The sequence below is a fragment of the Lolium rigidum genome, chromosome 7 (assembly GCF_022539505.1).
Source record: "Lolium rigidum isolate FL_2022 chromosome 7, APGP_CSIRO_Lrig_0.1, whole genome shotgun sequence".
NCBI classification, from domain to species: Eukaryota; Viridiplantae; Streptophyta; class Magnoliopsida; order Poales; family Poaceae; genus Lolium; species Lolium rigidum.
In genome coordinates, this window is record NC_061514.1 from 316,806,594 (window position 1) to 316,823,350 (window position 16,757).

The 16,757-nt window shown below is 45.0% G+C and overlaps 1 protein-coding gene across 4 annotated transcripts; it reads left to right on the forward strand.

Annotated features, from left to right (window-relative positions):
* The first annotated feature begins 406 nt into the window (after window positions 1-406).
* On the forward strand, window positions 407-14,326 carry LOC124675577. 4 transcript variants are annotated; one of them, XM_047211655.1, is made up of 19 exons: window positions 407-451; window positions 6,170-6,297; window positions 6,370-6,689; window positions 6,811-6,966; window positions 9,633-9,785; window positions 9,875-9,988; window positions 10,066-10,194; window positions 10,275-10,451; window positions 10,525-10,716; window positions 10,827-10,964; window positions 11,102-11,206; window positions 11,298-11,363; window positions 11,490-11,598; window positions 11,678-11,758; window positions 11,837-12,396; window positions 12,492-12,575; window positions 13,011-13,125; window positions 13,196-13,434; window positions 13,589-14,326. In XM_047211655.1, the coding sequence occupies exons 6-19, from the start codon at window positions 9,902-9,904 to the stop codon at window positions 13,940-13,942; spliced, it is 2,436 nt and encodes an 811-aa protein (XP_047067611.1). In that variant the 5' UTR covers window positions 407-451; window positions 6,170-6,297; window positions 6,370-6,689; window positions 6,811-6,966; window positions 9,633-9,785; window positions 9,875-9,901; the 3' UTR covers window positions 13,943-14,326. The 4 variants fall into 4 exon arrangements, with proteins under 4 accessions (XP_047067611.1, XP_047067612.1, XP_047067610.1 ...); XM_047211656.1 differs by lacking the exon at window positions 407-451 and adding an exon at window positions 5,360-5,421; XM_047211654.1 differs by lacking the exon at window positions 407-451 and having other exon boundaries at window positions 5,751-6,297.
* Window positions 14,327-16,757: the final 2,431 nt, after the last annotated feature.

A 16,757-nucleotide genomic window follows, 5' to 3' on the forward strand; every position in this document is an offset into this window, starting at 1 on the left:
CATTCCCGAGAAAGAAAGCTGCAGCTCCATTTCATCTCCGACGCACAAACTCTGAACAAACTGTCACGTCGAGCCCGGAAAGAGTGACGCGCGCACGCCCATCCAACCAGTCAATCCATGCCCTAATCCAGCGGAAATTTACCCATTTCTCGCCTGGGGCAGAGAAATGAACGGCACCAACCGGTAGGTAGCCAGCCTACTCTCCGGTCTCCACCCAGCCCCCCTCTTCTTCTTCCTCTGACCTCTCCATCCAATTCGCGTCGAGGCGACAACCGGGCACCGGCCATGGGGGAAGAGCCGGCGGGACAGGCCAGCGCGCGCATGGTTGTCTTGTCACTGCCCCAGCCATACTCAGCTCAGCTACGGCGCGCGCCTGCCTGCATGCCCCGTGGCATGCACGCCGCTCCTCGGCCGGTCCCGGGGTGCCGGCGTTCGGCCGGCCGGCGACTGGGTACGTATGCTTTTGCTTCTCTTTCATTTCTTGCTGGCTAGCTCCCGAGCGCGCGCGCGGACCAGTCCCATGGCTCCATCGATCCGTGCCTGTAGATCGACCGAGGTGCGCCCAGATCTCGCGAGCATCGACCCAGAGCCAGAATTAATGGTATCTCCGGCGGACGCTGGAGCTCGAGAACCCTGGGACTGACTCGTTCGACTGGTAGAACTAATTAAGCTCGATCTGCTCTGTAGACTGAGGACTGGCTGATGGATATGGACGCGTACCGGCCGATAGAGCAGACCACTTGTTTCCTGGATCGAGCGGGAGAGGCGTTCATGCATCTCTGTGCAAGGAGCTAGACATAGCTCATCCTCGACGAATTGAGCTGACCCCGCTCCAGGGAGGGAAATACAGAGAGAAGGGAACTCGGACAGAGTAGTATCATGCGCGCGGTTGACTTGAACTCCATCACTGGGGATTTATTTATTTCCATGGCGTCTAAAAGCACTATTAATCGATCGGGAGGATTCGTGCTTACTGTTTTTACCTAACAGTTCAGCATCGTCAATGTGTAAGCGAGTTCAACTCTATCTTGCATAGCAACTCATCACTCTTAGTTTCAACCTTTTTCTGGACAAAACAAGCTTTAGTCGCACCTCTTAGTCTCTCATCACACCTGCTAGTTGCTACTTTTTTTCCTTCTTCTGAAGCTCAACGAGAGCTGTTGATTTTCATTTTCATTGATAGAAGGAGAAATATGGTGTGCACAAGAGAAGATCGACCAGCCCTAGGCTAGAGGAAAAAAAACTAAATGAACTAAGAAGGGATTTGCATAGCAACTCATCACTCTTAGTTTCAACCTTTTCCTTTCTTCTTCTGAAGCTCAAAAGGAGAGCTGTTGATTTTCATTTTCATTGATAGAAGAATAAAAACCGCTGAAGAAAAAAACTAAATGAACAAAAGCCTACTCTGGCAAAACAATGTGCCACGAACACCCAGGCCGCTGTACACCACGAGGTCTTGGAAGCACAACACGCTGGGCAAAACTTATACACCGATGCAGAAAAAAGAGGGAGAGAAAGACATGCATGGCAATGGTCCAATTATACCAGTTAGAAACACGGGCCTCCTTTTCTTTGTACATGGAGTATGTAGACCGTAAAAGAGTTGTATACTTTTTTTTCCAGTATATACTCAGTGTACCATATATATAGCATGATGGAGTTGTACAAATCTTGTTCTACGTATGTACTATACACATGTACAGTAATTATACCCAAAGAGTCCGTCACAGTTTCCCCTCCAAAAGTGCTTCACACACGACAATCTACGTCTGATCCTTGTACGATAACTTCTCCACGTCGTGGCCGTGCTAATTACTCCTCCCACGGTCCCACCCATGCTAATCCAGCCCAAACCCAAACCCGCAATACTGCTGAACCATCAAAATCTGTCCAACTCCACCTCTTTCCTCCATACTCTTTTACGCCTACTCTTCATGAGTGCAGCCGTTAGAGCTTGCATCGAGCTCCATCTCTAAATTTCATGTCGAGCCAGAACATCGCGAGCGCACTCTGATTTACGCCACCGATGAGCAAAGTCACTGTGCCCCCTCGCCACAGTCGCGAGCTCAATTCTCATAAGCGTGTTGTCGCTAGCCACCATTGCACAAAACAAACACATCCGTGCTCGGAGCTGCCACTCCGGCTTCCCATGCTCGGTCACGAGCTGTAACGCCGCACGGACTAGACGCCTCGGAGCCTAGGCTAAACTAGACGACCATCCGTAGGCAATGAACGACGTGCCAAAAGATGCGGGGCCACCGCCCCAACGTGAGAGCCATACCGGCCATCCGATCGCACCGACCTAGCCGACGGACTCGCTACCCATGTAGCACAAGCACGCCACCCTTGCCCTTGCTAGACCACGGCCACACTCGCTACCGTCCGGAGCCACTGCCTCGGCGCCCACCATATTCAGCCGCAAGGCAACCATGCCTAGTTGACGCAAACCTACCACACCACAAGTTGTGGCCTCCAAAGGCGGCACCTTCAAGAAGGTAGGGGCATCTCCGCGCAGAACCAGAGCCGCGCACACCACCGCTGGCCTTAGTCGTCGCATCCCGATGACGCTCACCTGAAGCCGCCTGCTCGCTTGAGCGCGACCGACCTGCCCTGACGCGCGCTTGAGCGCGGCCGGCCTCAACCACACCAGAGGTAGAAGACCGTCAGATCGCTTTCATGCGGGCCCAAGATGCACGCGGCCGGACACAGGAGGACACGCTCGTTGTATGCGCTGACGCATCGGTTTCCCAAATTTAGTGAACGGATACGTCGGGGCAAACGAATTAATTTGTTTGCGTCGCCCTGTTGAAGCGTGCACGGCCTATCCACTCATCCGCGCGGACCAAATCGAACACGCCAGGACCCGATAGGTCGGGCCGCTAGAGATGTCCTAAAGCCAAGTGAAAAAAGGATTATTTGATAGACTAGTAAGCTTGCACGTGCAATGCACGTCTCGATATATGAATTTAGCCATACACAAATTAGAAATGGTAAATTTCTAACGGCTAATCATAGATCTTTTTTAGTACCAAAAAAAAACATTATAGTCACTAACTATATATCCTTAATTAACTCTAAAGTCTAAATACACAATTATGTCATATAAGAAATGCTAGATAACTGCACATATCACGTACTTCCAAACTATTTGCTGCTAATTTCACTCCATCAAAAATTGCTCCAAGTTTGTTTCTACTGTTAGCTCCGAGCACATTGAATGCACACACTATAAACTCACTATAAAAATAACATCCTCATGTCTATTTCTAGGAAAGCTAACATTAGACTAAGTACTTGTGATATTTCCCTATACACTGCTACAACAATGCCGCTGATTAAGAGATCAGACATCAATCTTTTTAACATTTAGCTAAAAATGTTTCAAAATTTCCGACGATCATTCTAGCACCATTGTGAGTTTCTTCTTTATGCTCCTCCTTGCTCTATCATGAACATGACCGTAGTAGCAGGGTATTCGGCTCAATGCGGGGCCTTGAGAAGAAGCAAGTACCCGCATCCTCAATGTAAGTAAAAAATCGCATTCATCTATCAGGAGAAGGATAGCATAAATTTGATCAGTAGTATTAGCATAGATTTGATCACATGTTTTACAAACTGAAATTTCGGCAAACCTGCAATCAAATATATTAGACAAAAATCGATGAAAAGCCATTTATGTATTTCATGCCAATTTGCTGATTTATAAGCACGTATTAATAGAGTATATTACTTTAATTGTTCTAAACCATAATCTTGTGGAGACTATCAAAATGTCTGACATCATGGTAAATAGGAAATGTGGAGCTCCTACAGTTCTTCCTCAATATTACCCTGATATCTTCTAGCCAATGTTCACTTCCTTTAGCGAACATGTAATGCCGCCGAACAACATCTAGAGCTTTTAGCCAATATTGAATGTGAAATAACAGGTCATGATCAATAGATTAAAATCAGACTATCCATAGACAACTTTTATGTAGGACAATTATAATGCTGACAAACAAATCAGGAAGAATAAGGATCTGTTAACAATATGGCTAGATGTATGTAAATCTGCTTCATACTCCCTCCATCCAAAAATAAGTGTCTCGACTTTTTATATGTATTTACAAGTAAGATGTGTTTAGATACATCCCTATGTAGACAAAGTTAAGACACTTATTTTTGGATGGAGGTAGTATATATGTTATGGGCAATGTGTGCCGAGAAAACATGTTATGTGATATCACCTCAACAAGCAAAATAAAAGTAGTTCTTGTGAGAAGAGCTGAGTAGAAATAAAGTATATCCGCATAATATTCACACTATCCAAACTGATTGCCCATAAAATATGATGTACTTACAAGGATAGCGTAAATTCTTAATAAATATAGCTAGCTGCAGAAAAATGAGCATATGAATGATAAATATTATTTAGCCTAACACACAACAAAACAACACTTCTCTGACATGATTTTAACAATTGGAATGGTGAAGCAAAAGCTAAGAGTGAAAATTGCATAAATCATGATCTACCTGTAGACACGAACAACTACTAAACTTGGAAACCACATGGGCATCCAATTGAACCTCTTCAAGTTAGTAGACAATAACGTAAACTGAATTAGCATAATATGTATCTAACTGGAGCATTAACCCAACTTTCCTTCTAATCATTATAAGTAAACATGAATATCTTGTGAACCCGGAGTAAGGACTAATGAATCACGGCCAGAAAAAAATAGGAGTTGCACAATCCAAATTAGCACAACTGAAATACACATGGTGAGAGATGGATCGCTAATACCTGCTGCATAGAGCACGCCAAGATCTGACAAATATGATTGAGAAGAGGAGGTGCTCAGGCATACCAAAGAAAATCACTCTCGTCTTTCAGCTGGGTAATTCCTAGTAGGAAATCAACAATTAAACCACCTTGTGATTTTCTCAAGCAGTCAACATGTATAAACAATTTAATCTATGCCCAGGCTAGGAGAATAGATGCACGAACCTGTGGGATCTTTGAACCAGTAATTAACAACAACGATCCTGTAGGTAAGATATGGTGCACCACAGTTATAGACTATTTCCTTACGGCTGGAACGGGCTCTAATCTGGACATGGGATCTTTGAACCAGTAATTAACAACAACGATCCTGTAGGTAAGATATGGTGCACCACAATTATAGACTATTTTCTTACGGCTGGAACGGACTCTAATCAATGTGTTCATGGCGTTGTCAATCATCTTGTAGGATTGCAGTTAAGCGGCCTGCAGTGGCCGCCGGCTGAAGCACAGTTGATGGGTGAAGATGGCCTGCACTGCGACATGATGATAGGACAGAGAGCACGTCAGGTGGGTTGCGTCGGTTCCGGTTCCATCCTCAACGATGGTGTCGGTTCCAGGGAGGCAATGACGCCGGACTCTAGCTCCGGACGCGGGTAAGACGATCGTCCTTGGTGGTGGCATGCATCAGCGAGTGGCGACGGCGTGAGGCGAAAGGGCTCCACGTATAGTTAGTATCCCTCCGACTGTGTTGGACGTAGAAAGCAGAGCGAGGAGCGGGAGGCGGCGGCGTCCATGTCGGAGGGGACTCGATCTGCGGCGGCTAGAGCGAGAAGGGCGGCGTCCAACCTTGAAGTCGGAAGAGTCGTGCATGCAGGGGGCGGTTTGCCGGTTTCTATCGTAATTTTCGGATCTAAACAAGGAGTTGGCGTGTGGACTTGTAGGAGTAATCAGCGGGACTGTTTTGTTGTGGGCAAAATTAAGGGAGGGGAGAACAAACGATTTTAGACCGTATGATATAGACGGATGGACGGTATGGATTCAATTTTCCTACGGCACTTCGTGCCTTTATAAGTAGTAGAGATAGAGATAGAGATGAGACCTAACGTAAGAAGAGAGATGGTCTTATCCCATATTATCCAAGTCTCGACCCAGCCTAAAAACCCAAATTCGCGTTTGCCCCAGCCTCGCGTGAGAAACAACGCATCCACGTAGGATCGTATGAATTTCGGACGAAATTTGTCGTAGGTATAGCAAGACTTGTAGACATTACGTGGGCCCTCAGGTAAAAACGAGCCGAGCCAGGTTCTCGGTCTTCGGTTCCACGCCCCCGTCTTCGGATCGCTCCCATCGAAACCCTAGCAATTTGGCACCCTGACACCGCCGCATGCTGATCGCCGGCAGGTTACGTCCACCGCCCTCCGGCGATGATATGCACACACGCCCCCAAGTAGCAATCTGGATCGAGCCTCATGGTCGATGGCAGTATGGCATGAGAAGGCGGAGATTCGATCTGCACGGTTTGTACACATGTGAGTCGTAAGATCTTGGATTTTCATCTAGCTCTGTCGATCTCTCGCTGATATGCTGATTTTTCGTTGCAGATTCTTACAGTTGCCGATCCATCTCTCGTCAACATACTGCAGACCTGATTGATCTGTTGCCCCAACTTATCAATCCAACATATTAGCACGCCAATAATTTGGCGATGGCAGAAGTTGCCAAAAGAAATTCGAGCCGAACATTTGTTGACCTGCTAATATATTGGTTTGGTAAATCGATCCCATCAACCAATCAACAACCCCCATGAACAGATGCATAGGCCACGGTTCGTGATGCAGAGCACAGTGCAAGTCATGCATGCTTCAGGTGTCTACGGGTGCATGATCCAATCAGACATGTTATGTGCATCGACATGCCAGCAGTATGTTCTTTCCAATTATTCTATGTAATTGTTTAGAGTACGTAAATTCTAAGTTTCTAACTCTGCACCAGATGTCTCTACGGTTCTGACACATTGCACCCCTATTTGCGTCATGTTGCAGTATCACACTTTTTGTTATTAAAGGATGGGCCTGGCGGCTGGCACGGTATCTCCTGGGTCCTAAATTTCAATCAGCCTCTTCACAAAGAAGATACAGTGTAACAAAAACAAAGGAAAGATTGCCTCGGGCTATAACGTGTGGAAGCTTTGCTACTAGGTATGATTTCTTTTCCCCGCATTGTTTATAATATAGCACTGAAAAGTATGCTTACAAAAATTATATGCACAGTATGCTAGTTCAGTGATTCTAATAGGCACAGCCTTCTATTCTAGCCTTAAATTTCAATGTTTTGTGATAGATACGTTTTATGTTTCAAAGTGGGCCACTGAAGCCAAGCAATAATCTCGCCACCAACTTATGTTGTTTCCACCATGATAAGTTCTCCCGTAACAACAACAACAAGTCTTTTGTGGTAAGCAATCTAAGTTAGACTAGATAAGTAGATATAAAACCAAACAGAAACATAAACCAAATTTCAAAAGAATGAGAGGGGGAGAGAGAGAGAGAGAGAGAGAGAAAGAAAAAAGTAAACTAATCATCATTTTCATGTGGTCCTAGCAATAGCCAACTCTCTAGGTACATTCAAACATCTTTACAGTTTCCTCCCACGTCAACTTCGGGGGGGGCGTCTCTCCTAATATTTTGCCTATCTTTAAGAATACCACAAACTAACCGGGGCTTCCCAAGGCCCCGTTGGATATTCCAAAATCTTCTTTAAGTTCTTTCATATACTAGAAAAACTAAAGCCCATTAACGTGTTTCAAGAAGAACTTAGAGCATCTCTAATAGATGACCTAAAGAGGACTAGGCCATGTAAAAACTGTTTTTTTTACATCGCATTTGCCCGAAAATGCTGCTCCAACTGATGATGGTGATGGAAAAAAAAGGTAGTGATGTAAATTTTGGGCCAAGTGATCCAAGTGTACATCGCATGGGGTGGTGATGCATCCTATTTTACATCGCCACGCTTAGGCCAACCGCCACGCTGAAAGATCTGCACGTCATCTTCCTCCGCAGCCGTCCTGACGTGCCGCCGTCGATTCATGCCGTTCCCGCCACCTGCCCACCCAATACCACAGATCCGCCTCCGCTGAGGCCTGCACCATTGCCCCCCCTCTCCCGCCGAATCGCGCTGCACCGCATCGCATCATGATGCCGCCACACCGCTTGCCCCAAATCGTTGACCGGCTTCCTTGGCATGCAGCTGCGGCAGTCCGGCGACTACGCCGCGGAGATTACCGTTGACATCGTGCGGTGGTGGCTCGGCACGTTTGTGTTTCGTAGCTCGCCGGGCGCGCCTACGCCTTCGGTGCATGGACGTTCAGCCGCCCGCATTAGGAGATGAATTTCTCTGAAATGTGGAGCCTCAAGGAGACCGGGTTCCTCTCGCAGCCGGTGCGTATGCTCACCTACCAACATGAGAAGGAGAATCTTTGCGCTTTCGTGCATATTATTGCACACGAGAAGGAGGCAGCCTGTGGCGTCCAATGCTGGTCAGTCCACCATCGTGACTCGGACTTCTTTAAGAGCATCAAGAGCTTCGATGAAGACGAATGGGAGTGAACCCCGCCTCCAGCGCCCATGTTTAGTTATATCTATCATAGTGTCAAAGTTTAGGGTTGAACTATCGAAGTATAGGGTAAGTGTCAAGTCGAATTTCGATGATTAGGGTTGATGTTTTTGTCGAAGTTTAGGTTTTTATCATGTCGAAGTCAAATTTAGATGTATCAAATCTATCTAATAAACTAGAAGTGTTCGAAATAAATTACAAGTGTTTGAATTTAAGCCTAAGTTGTTTAATTTGAAGTTTGAACTATCAAAGGAGAAGGATATGGCGCATATCGCCCTCTTTTGCATCATCTAGTGTGTCACATGTGCCCTATTTTGCATCATTTGTCAAAATTAGCATCGTTTTGGTGATGTAAAAAATGACAATGTGATGCAATATATATATATATATATATATATATATTTCCCATGCCATCAAAGTCTTTTTTAATGGAATTATGAATTTACAATATAATATGATGCACCGTTGCAAATAAAATGAAATAGTGCGCGAGATGGTCGTAGGTGTGTGTGCGCACAAATAACAGATGATGCCGATCGATCTCTGTTAGACAGACACATCACAGACTGCAGTTCAATTATGTTGTTCATCTGTCCTTGTAATCGATCGACCACCCGCTAATCTACCGTGTGTGTTTTGTTCTCAGGAAGTGTTCCATTCCTGGGTGGTGAACGACTTAAAAAAAATTATTTTGTCCCGAGAGCTTTCCCTCCTCCCCTGCCCCATACCCTGCACAACAAGCACAACAAACCCCACGACTCTGATATGCCCGCACCACCGCCACCGGATATCCCGCCGGTCGCCGCCGGTGAGATGTCCCTGCTGGGCACGGCCATCGGCGCCGCCTTCGCGGCGGCGCAGCTACCCCAGGTCGTCAGCGACGCCTTCCACTCCTCCGACACTGTTCTGACCGAGATCTGTGAGGTACGAACCAAACCCTAGCTAGCGTGTGCCTCCTAACGACCGTCGATAGGAGGGGAGTTGTTCACCACCGTGCTTGCTAATGTTGGGGCTTAGACTTGGCTACTATACACGCGAGCACTAAGCCGATTGGTCCTGTTTCTTCACCACCTACCCGTCGTATGTTTACAGGCTCTTATCATATTTTGTGGATTTAAGAACCTCACAGAGAGTGTAATGGAAATTATTGATGTAATTCTAAGAACTGTTGGTTGCCTCAAGTACTGCGCCCCAGATTACAAACTTCTGAATTTATAAGTTTCCTCATATGTTTCTCTTGGCACTTTTTCAGTTATCCGACTCTGCTGACAACATACACTGCAAGGAAAAACTGTCGAAATATGAACCTCTTGATGATGCTGCGATATCTAAATGGCTCCTGTCAATTATTGGCACTCACAGTGCCCATAACATTGATGTTATTGTGGATACAGTTCATGAACTTGTGAGCTCTTGACACTTGTTGCTTTTTGTTGCAATTTCTTCCTTGCCTTGATCTTTCACATTCTAACCGGGCTGTTCCTTCCCTTGTAGGCCCCCAGTACAAACTGGCTGCATGTAATGGAAAATCTTGATCATGAGGATCTCAATATTCCGGATGAATCAGGCTTTAATTTACTGATGGCGGTATATGCCAGAGCTTCTAAGGTATATATACAGGTTTTACTTTTCAGGTGTTTCAACGGACTCAATGGCTTGGTTGACAGAATTGTTCGATTGTACAGGAGCCGTTTCCACTGCATGCTGTTTGTGGGTCACTGTGGAAAAATACCGATGCCCAAATATCATTTTTAAAGCATGCTGTTATGGCTCCTCCTGATAAGTTTTCATTTTCACACTGCTCAAGGCAGCTGGTAATTCTTTTGACAACATGTGACTTTAACTCTGACAAAATGCGCAATTCTGACATCTTTTTTTGAAAAAAATTCTATAGGAATATCTGGATTTGGGTAGTCTTAGTCGAGGCAATCAGGCTTGGTACTGCCTTGACCTTTTGGAGGTGTTATGTCGACTTGCTGATGCTGGACACATTGTGTCGGTGCGGTTGATGATTGAGGATCCACTGGGACATTGCCCTGAACTATTACTCCTTGGTCTTGGACATGTCAAGGTAGGACTTTCCACTCACACTGAACAAGCTATATTAATAATTGTAATTTATTGAAACCCACCCTGCTATGCAGACTGAGCATAATCTCCTTCAAAAAGAAGTTCTATCAAGTGTATTCTCTACTGTACTGAAGGACACTGCAAAAAGCAATGTGGTTAAGTATCTCTGGAGAGTTAACCCCTGCCTTACGCTTGGAGGATTTGTCGAAGCTCATTCTGATCGAAAATGTCTTCTTAGAATTGCTGATCTATGTCAACAGTTGCAGGTTTGTACAGTAAAAGAATTCTGTCAGTCGTGAAAAAAAATCCCCACTGTTTGTTTTATCGAACATCCCCAGGATATTTTTTATACTAATTTTATCTTAACTTGTAACAGATCCTTTCTGCTGTCCTTGATTCTGCTCCGTTCCCATTCAACATTAAACTGGCTGCTGCTGCTTCTAGGAAAGATCAGGACCTTGTTGGGAAGTGGCTGAGTGAAAAGTCAGAAGTATACAAGAGCCTTTTTCTTGAGGTATATACATGAGTATAATAGTAAATTACCATGTCTTTACTATGCATGGCATGTTTGGGTCTCTTAACATTTTAATCTAGTACCTCTAGCAATTTCATTTCTGAGTTTTAGCTTCCGTTTTACCCTTTTACCTACAGGAATGTGTTAATATCCTGGAAGAAATTTTGAGCAGCTCCCCCATGAAAGAACCTCAAGCCGAAGATATGAATATGTATTGGCGGTCTTCTCCTCTTTTTTTAGAGGTTGAAATTAGTTCTTGTTTCATCAAATTTTCTTCAGTTATTATTGGCTCGTTCTTCTAGTTTAATGGATGCACAAGATCCACTTTTGCAGGTTTGCCGGTCTCACTCAGGAAAGCAAGTTTCCACCCAGCTACTGGATAAACACTCTAAGGTCAATGTAAGATTGTATTATGCATGTTTCTTGTGCTATTTCAGTTAGTATTGAAATACTGTTTTAGTTGAATTATAAAGGATTGATGTCATTATTTTTTTATGTTATTGATTTTGATGCTATAAACTTCAGGAGGAACAAATCAGAGACATGACTTTGAAATATCTCCTTGGCATTATTGAATATCACATTGGCAGGCTAGTAAGAGACCAACGGTTCTGTAAGGGTCTCATTTTCAAAGGTATAGTAGCGGTTCTGTGAGCTACAAAAATGTGAATATACTCTCATGGTCTCATGTTTAAATATTTGTACATATGCAGAAGAACGGAAGCTTTTTGAGCTGAAAGGTCAGAGATATGAATATCCTCATGGCAAACCTGACCTTTCGGAAGAAAAATTTGGTAATACTTCAAAAAGAATATTTCATGCTCAGTTAAATTGGAGATTAGCAAGCATAATCAATATTTTATATACTGCAGGTCCTATTGTACGTAAATTGAAGACTTTATCTAAATCAAATCATGAAAGTTTAAAATGTATGAAGGAAGGACTACTTGCATGTTTTAATAGCGATCCTCTATTATCTGAAGTGAAGGCCATTATTATGGAAAACACGGCAATTTTTAAGAAGGCTGCTCCAGTTATTTCCCAGTATCATGATTTCATTGACAGAGTAAATACAGAGATCTCATGGCTTAATAGGGCTGCGAAAAAAGCTGAACATGTTTACGGTCTTCTCTCGGGTCGCCAGCCAGTTTTGGCAGAATTGGAAAGTCGCATTTATGAGCTGAAGAGAAGAGTAACCGTTCTTTCAAAAGAATGCCCCGAAAGTTTGTACTCGCGGTGTCAGGCTTTGGATACCGTGGCCAAACTTTGGGAAGACGTTGACCTGCTGATGAAGGAACTAGTAATGTTTAGACAAGCAGCTGAAGATCTGTGTCTTATCTCGAAGAACCTCAGAAGCCTCCTGAGTGAGAAAAATATGTATGCTCACAGGTTCCACATTACTGAGCAACACATAAAGAGAGAAAGTCACCAAGTACGTGTTTGTTGTGCAACATTATTTTTTAGACGATATTCAGTAAAATATATATTAGATGTAAATTCCCCTAATAATTAAAGTTTGCCTTTCAGCTGCACGGAGCACTACTTGATCTTCAGCTCAAGGTGGAGCAGGCAGAGGCATCTTATGTGGAGAAGATGGCTGGACTGTCTGAGGTATGTATGTTTCATCAAGTAGTATGCTCAGATAAATCATAATACTCTTTTAAGAAAAGAATGGGCTTGCTTGCTAGGATATGCATCTGCTGAAAGCAGATGTAAGTATGCATAGATTTGCGTGTATGCAAAACTGTAGACACTTAAAAACAAAAACAATGTTTCTGTATGTGGTTTTTGTCAATCGTTACAACTAGCAGTTTACTAAGTGATCTCTGCAACTTTTCGCAGATGTTCTGTATACCCTAGTCTGTTTTCTATAACTCAACCTATTATTTTCTGGTCTATAGCAGTATAAGGTACATTGCTCAATATTAGGTTGACTTATGCTCCCCATCTTCTCTTATTTGTATTCTTGAAATTGTAGCTATAGTTCTTTTGATCTGGATCAGCTAGAAACTGAGCATGTATTTTTATTTGATACTTTTTTATCAGCGAGAAACTCGACCCATGAAGTATGAAAAATTAATTATTGACAACGCCATTTCCTGGAGGACTAGGCTGTTCCGTGGAAAGAATATACTGGGAACTATGAGAGAGCAGGGACTAGGTATGTGTATATTGACATTTCATTTAGGGTTTTTAACACTTGCAGAGCTGAACCATGAGAATATTTTCAGACATGTGCGGTTATGTGTCGACCGTGGTGATGACAGAGTCACTCTTCAAAAGAGCTTGGCCCTGGCCCTCTGAGTTTGTCATTAAACTCTCTGAATATCACCTCCAAGATATCGTGAGGGCCTTTTGTGCCAAAAATAAAATGAAAGGCAAGGACACACTTGATGTTTGTCTTGGAAAAATGGTAGAGACGGGCGTTGTTAGTGAAAGTACGTACAACGGAGCTGACTTCGACACAATGGTGAGATTTCTGCTTCAGATCTTTAGCTGCAAAACCTGGATTTAATCTTTAATTTTCTGTTCCGACTTGTTGAGCTGTTAAATGATGTGCATATGGAAGCATATGATGGAACCTGTAATGACTTATTGTTCTATTGTTTCATTTATTTTTACAGGGCTTTGATAGATACCGCATATCTGAATTTGAAAAATTGGAGCCTCCTTATATAAATGAATCTATTGATAAGTTGGAGGATGGGACAGTTTTAATCGGAACTTTTGGGATTACCAAAGGGTATTTCAGCTTGGGGCCTGATGATGTGTACGATGCTCCAGAAGATTCTGAGTTTGAGATAGGCCCAAGTGGAAAAATCCCAACGCATGCTGTTGTCATAGTTGGCTATGGGGTGACCCTTGCAGGTTTCCCATACTACGTTTTCCAAAACTGGTATGGACCAGCTTGGGGCAGAGATGGCTTCGGCATGGTAACTGCTCGTAGTATCAGGCTCATGTATGCAGCAGAGCTGTAGATAGACTAGGAAGTGTGACGAGGCGTAGTGCGGTGCGTGGCTAACATTTGCGCAGAGCAGCTTTGGTTGGTCAATGTAGCAGTGGAACTCTTTGTCGTTGTTTGCATGCGGTTGTCTGCGGCCTCTGGTGGCGTGGGCTAGACCACACGAGTTGTAAATCAGACCAAGAAAAGCGCTACGTTTATCTTTTCTTTCAAGTACCAACTCGCCAAGAGAGGTTTGAAGAAGAATTATCTTTCTTTGGTATGTGGCATGTTTGATAAATGTAGAAGGGAAATAACTGAAGAAATAGTTATTGCAGCTTCGTGGGGAAAATGTATTAACAGAAAGCGATTACATGGATGGTGACATTTAATTGTAATGGTAAATTGCAAATTCTCCTTCTATGGCAGTCTTTGATGGCATTCGTGAATTTGACGATACTGCTGATAATTAGTTAGTGTTTGAGTTGTCTGCCATTAACTATAGCATAGGGTATGTTCTAGTAGTTAGTAATTTAAAGTTTTATTTTGATAAGTTAATTGTATCCTTTGCCTGCAGTACTGTCAAAACGTTTGCTTGTTGTTTGGTTATAGACCATGTATTTTATGTAAGTGAGAACCTCACGGGATTGTTTGCAATGGTAATAGCACGCCAACGATTATCTTTTTTTTATGTTTTGTTTGGGGCCTAGCATAATCTTCATTGAACTGGGTGCATTATATTTACTACAATGTTGCGTTCGTGGACGGAAAAAGGGAAGAGACTAAATAAAAATTCATACGTTCTATGTCAAAAAGGTGACCCTGTGACCTGAAGTTCTATGTCAAATGTTCTTTAGAATCTTTTGAACAGACATCCCAAATTACCCTCCGGATAGCTAAGAGCATCTCCACTGGCGCCCACCCCATAGGCGCCTCTGCCGCCACCGGCACAACATCCTCCATTTGTGGTGCTGCTCCCACACCGGTGCTTCTCAAACCGGCAGCCCCGATAGATCATTTGAATAAAAACCTATAAAACATACATGGAAATCCGACTAGCTTTTCGAATATGAAGTTTTGGCCAACATACTGCCACCAAATTCGAATAGGTTTTCGAATATGAAGTTTGGGCCAACATACGGCTACCGAATCGCCGTCATAGTCCAGTCTTGCAAAAACAACTTGGGCTTCTAGGCCAAATGATTAGATGAACGGGATCATGGGCGTTGAACCTCGACGACGTCCTCATCGTCGGCGAGCATCGGCGGCACCTCCATCACGGGAACCGGCTCTAGGGCGCTAGGGGAGGCACGAACGTCGACGGTGGGTGCTCCTGCTTTCGTCGCCGAAGAGGGTGCAGGGGAGGCCAGTGTCGTCAGTCACGTGACCGGCGGTGCTTCCCGGGCGGTGCAGATCTGGTGACGAGTTCAGGTCGACAGGAAAGCGAAAGGCGCCGCTGCCCCTCAGCGCCGAATCCGGCGAGAACGGCGCGTTGGGGTCGAAGGTTGTGTCGTTGTCGGCGTACTCGGGGGAGCAGCGGGCGCGGCCGTCCATCTACGACAGATGCATCTACGATAGCGACGACCCCTCCGTGAAGTACCCCGGCAACGAGGGTGAGCTCGAGAATCGCCGCCTAAGCTGCGGTTGGCGAGTTGCTGGCTCCCTTCGCTGCCTTCACCGAATACTTTTTCTTCGGCAACATGACGACGGCGAGGGTTTTTCGCGTTGGAGTCCGGATGAGATATGGAGCGGCGGGCGGGAGAAATGAGGCGGCAGCTGGGAAGGGGCTTTGGGGAAAAGCATGTATAATTTTGAGATGTGTGGCTGACAAGCGGCTCACACACCCAAAATCATTCGCTGCGTGAGGCACCGGCGCATGATTCGCGCCATTTGCGAAGAGACCGGCATGGGATTGCCAGCACTTCTACTGAGCTCGAAAATACGCCGACGACGTGCCGGTGTGAGACTATTTTTAATGCCGGCCCTAAAATGCTTATCGGGAGCCGCCGGTGCATATGCTCTAAGGTGGCCTTTTGTTAAGAACGGTGGAAACAGGTGGCTAGCCAGATTTCTTTCGAGATAGAGCAGTCCGGTTGGACTGGAGAAAGAAAGCGATGAGCAGCTAGCTTGGGCTGGCAGTACGTTTATAAGAAAATCTGGTCGGGCCGGCCCTAACGTAGCTCTATCAATGTGTGAGCTGACCGAAATATGGAGAAGAACAGAGAAGAGGCTGTGAGCCGCTGAAAAAAAGGGAGGCAGTGACCAGCTTAAGTAGAGTGTAGAGGGTCGCTGTCAGCTATCTTGTTTCTCTTCTCCCTTCTCCACAGGATGCTTTGCGGTGGGCGTGCGCCGGTGCCTGCTCGCGCCGCTCACTTGCCGCTGAATCCATGGGGAGTAGCAGAGGTCTGTTCACCGCCATTGAATTGAAGACGGCGGAAGGGTGAGAAGCAGGGGTTGCGCCGAGGGCCAGAATCTGGGGCTCCCTGTTGACGACGTGATGCTGGTGATGGTGGTCGGGAGCGCAAGCAAGGGGATGGAGGTCGCCAGCTGGGCATGGAAGGAAGGGGAGAAAGTCTTGGCCAGGGCTTGGGCCGCGCCATGGGAGGCCAGGACTTGCTTTTGCAGCCGTGGGCGAAAGCGGAGCTCTAGGGGTTGGATTGAAAGGCTGGTACGTTTCTTCTGTCTGAACATCTATCAATTGCCATTAGCTCGTGTACAGCAGACCTTTTTTCGTGGCCTGCTCCTTTTCGTAGGAGAAATATGTTCTGAAGAGAATGAAAGATTGATACTTTTTTTGCATACATGTGAGAGAGCATCGGTAGTGTTGCAGAAATCTGTCCCCAAAGGAATAA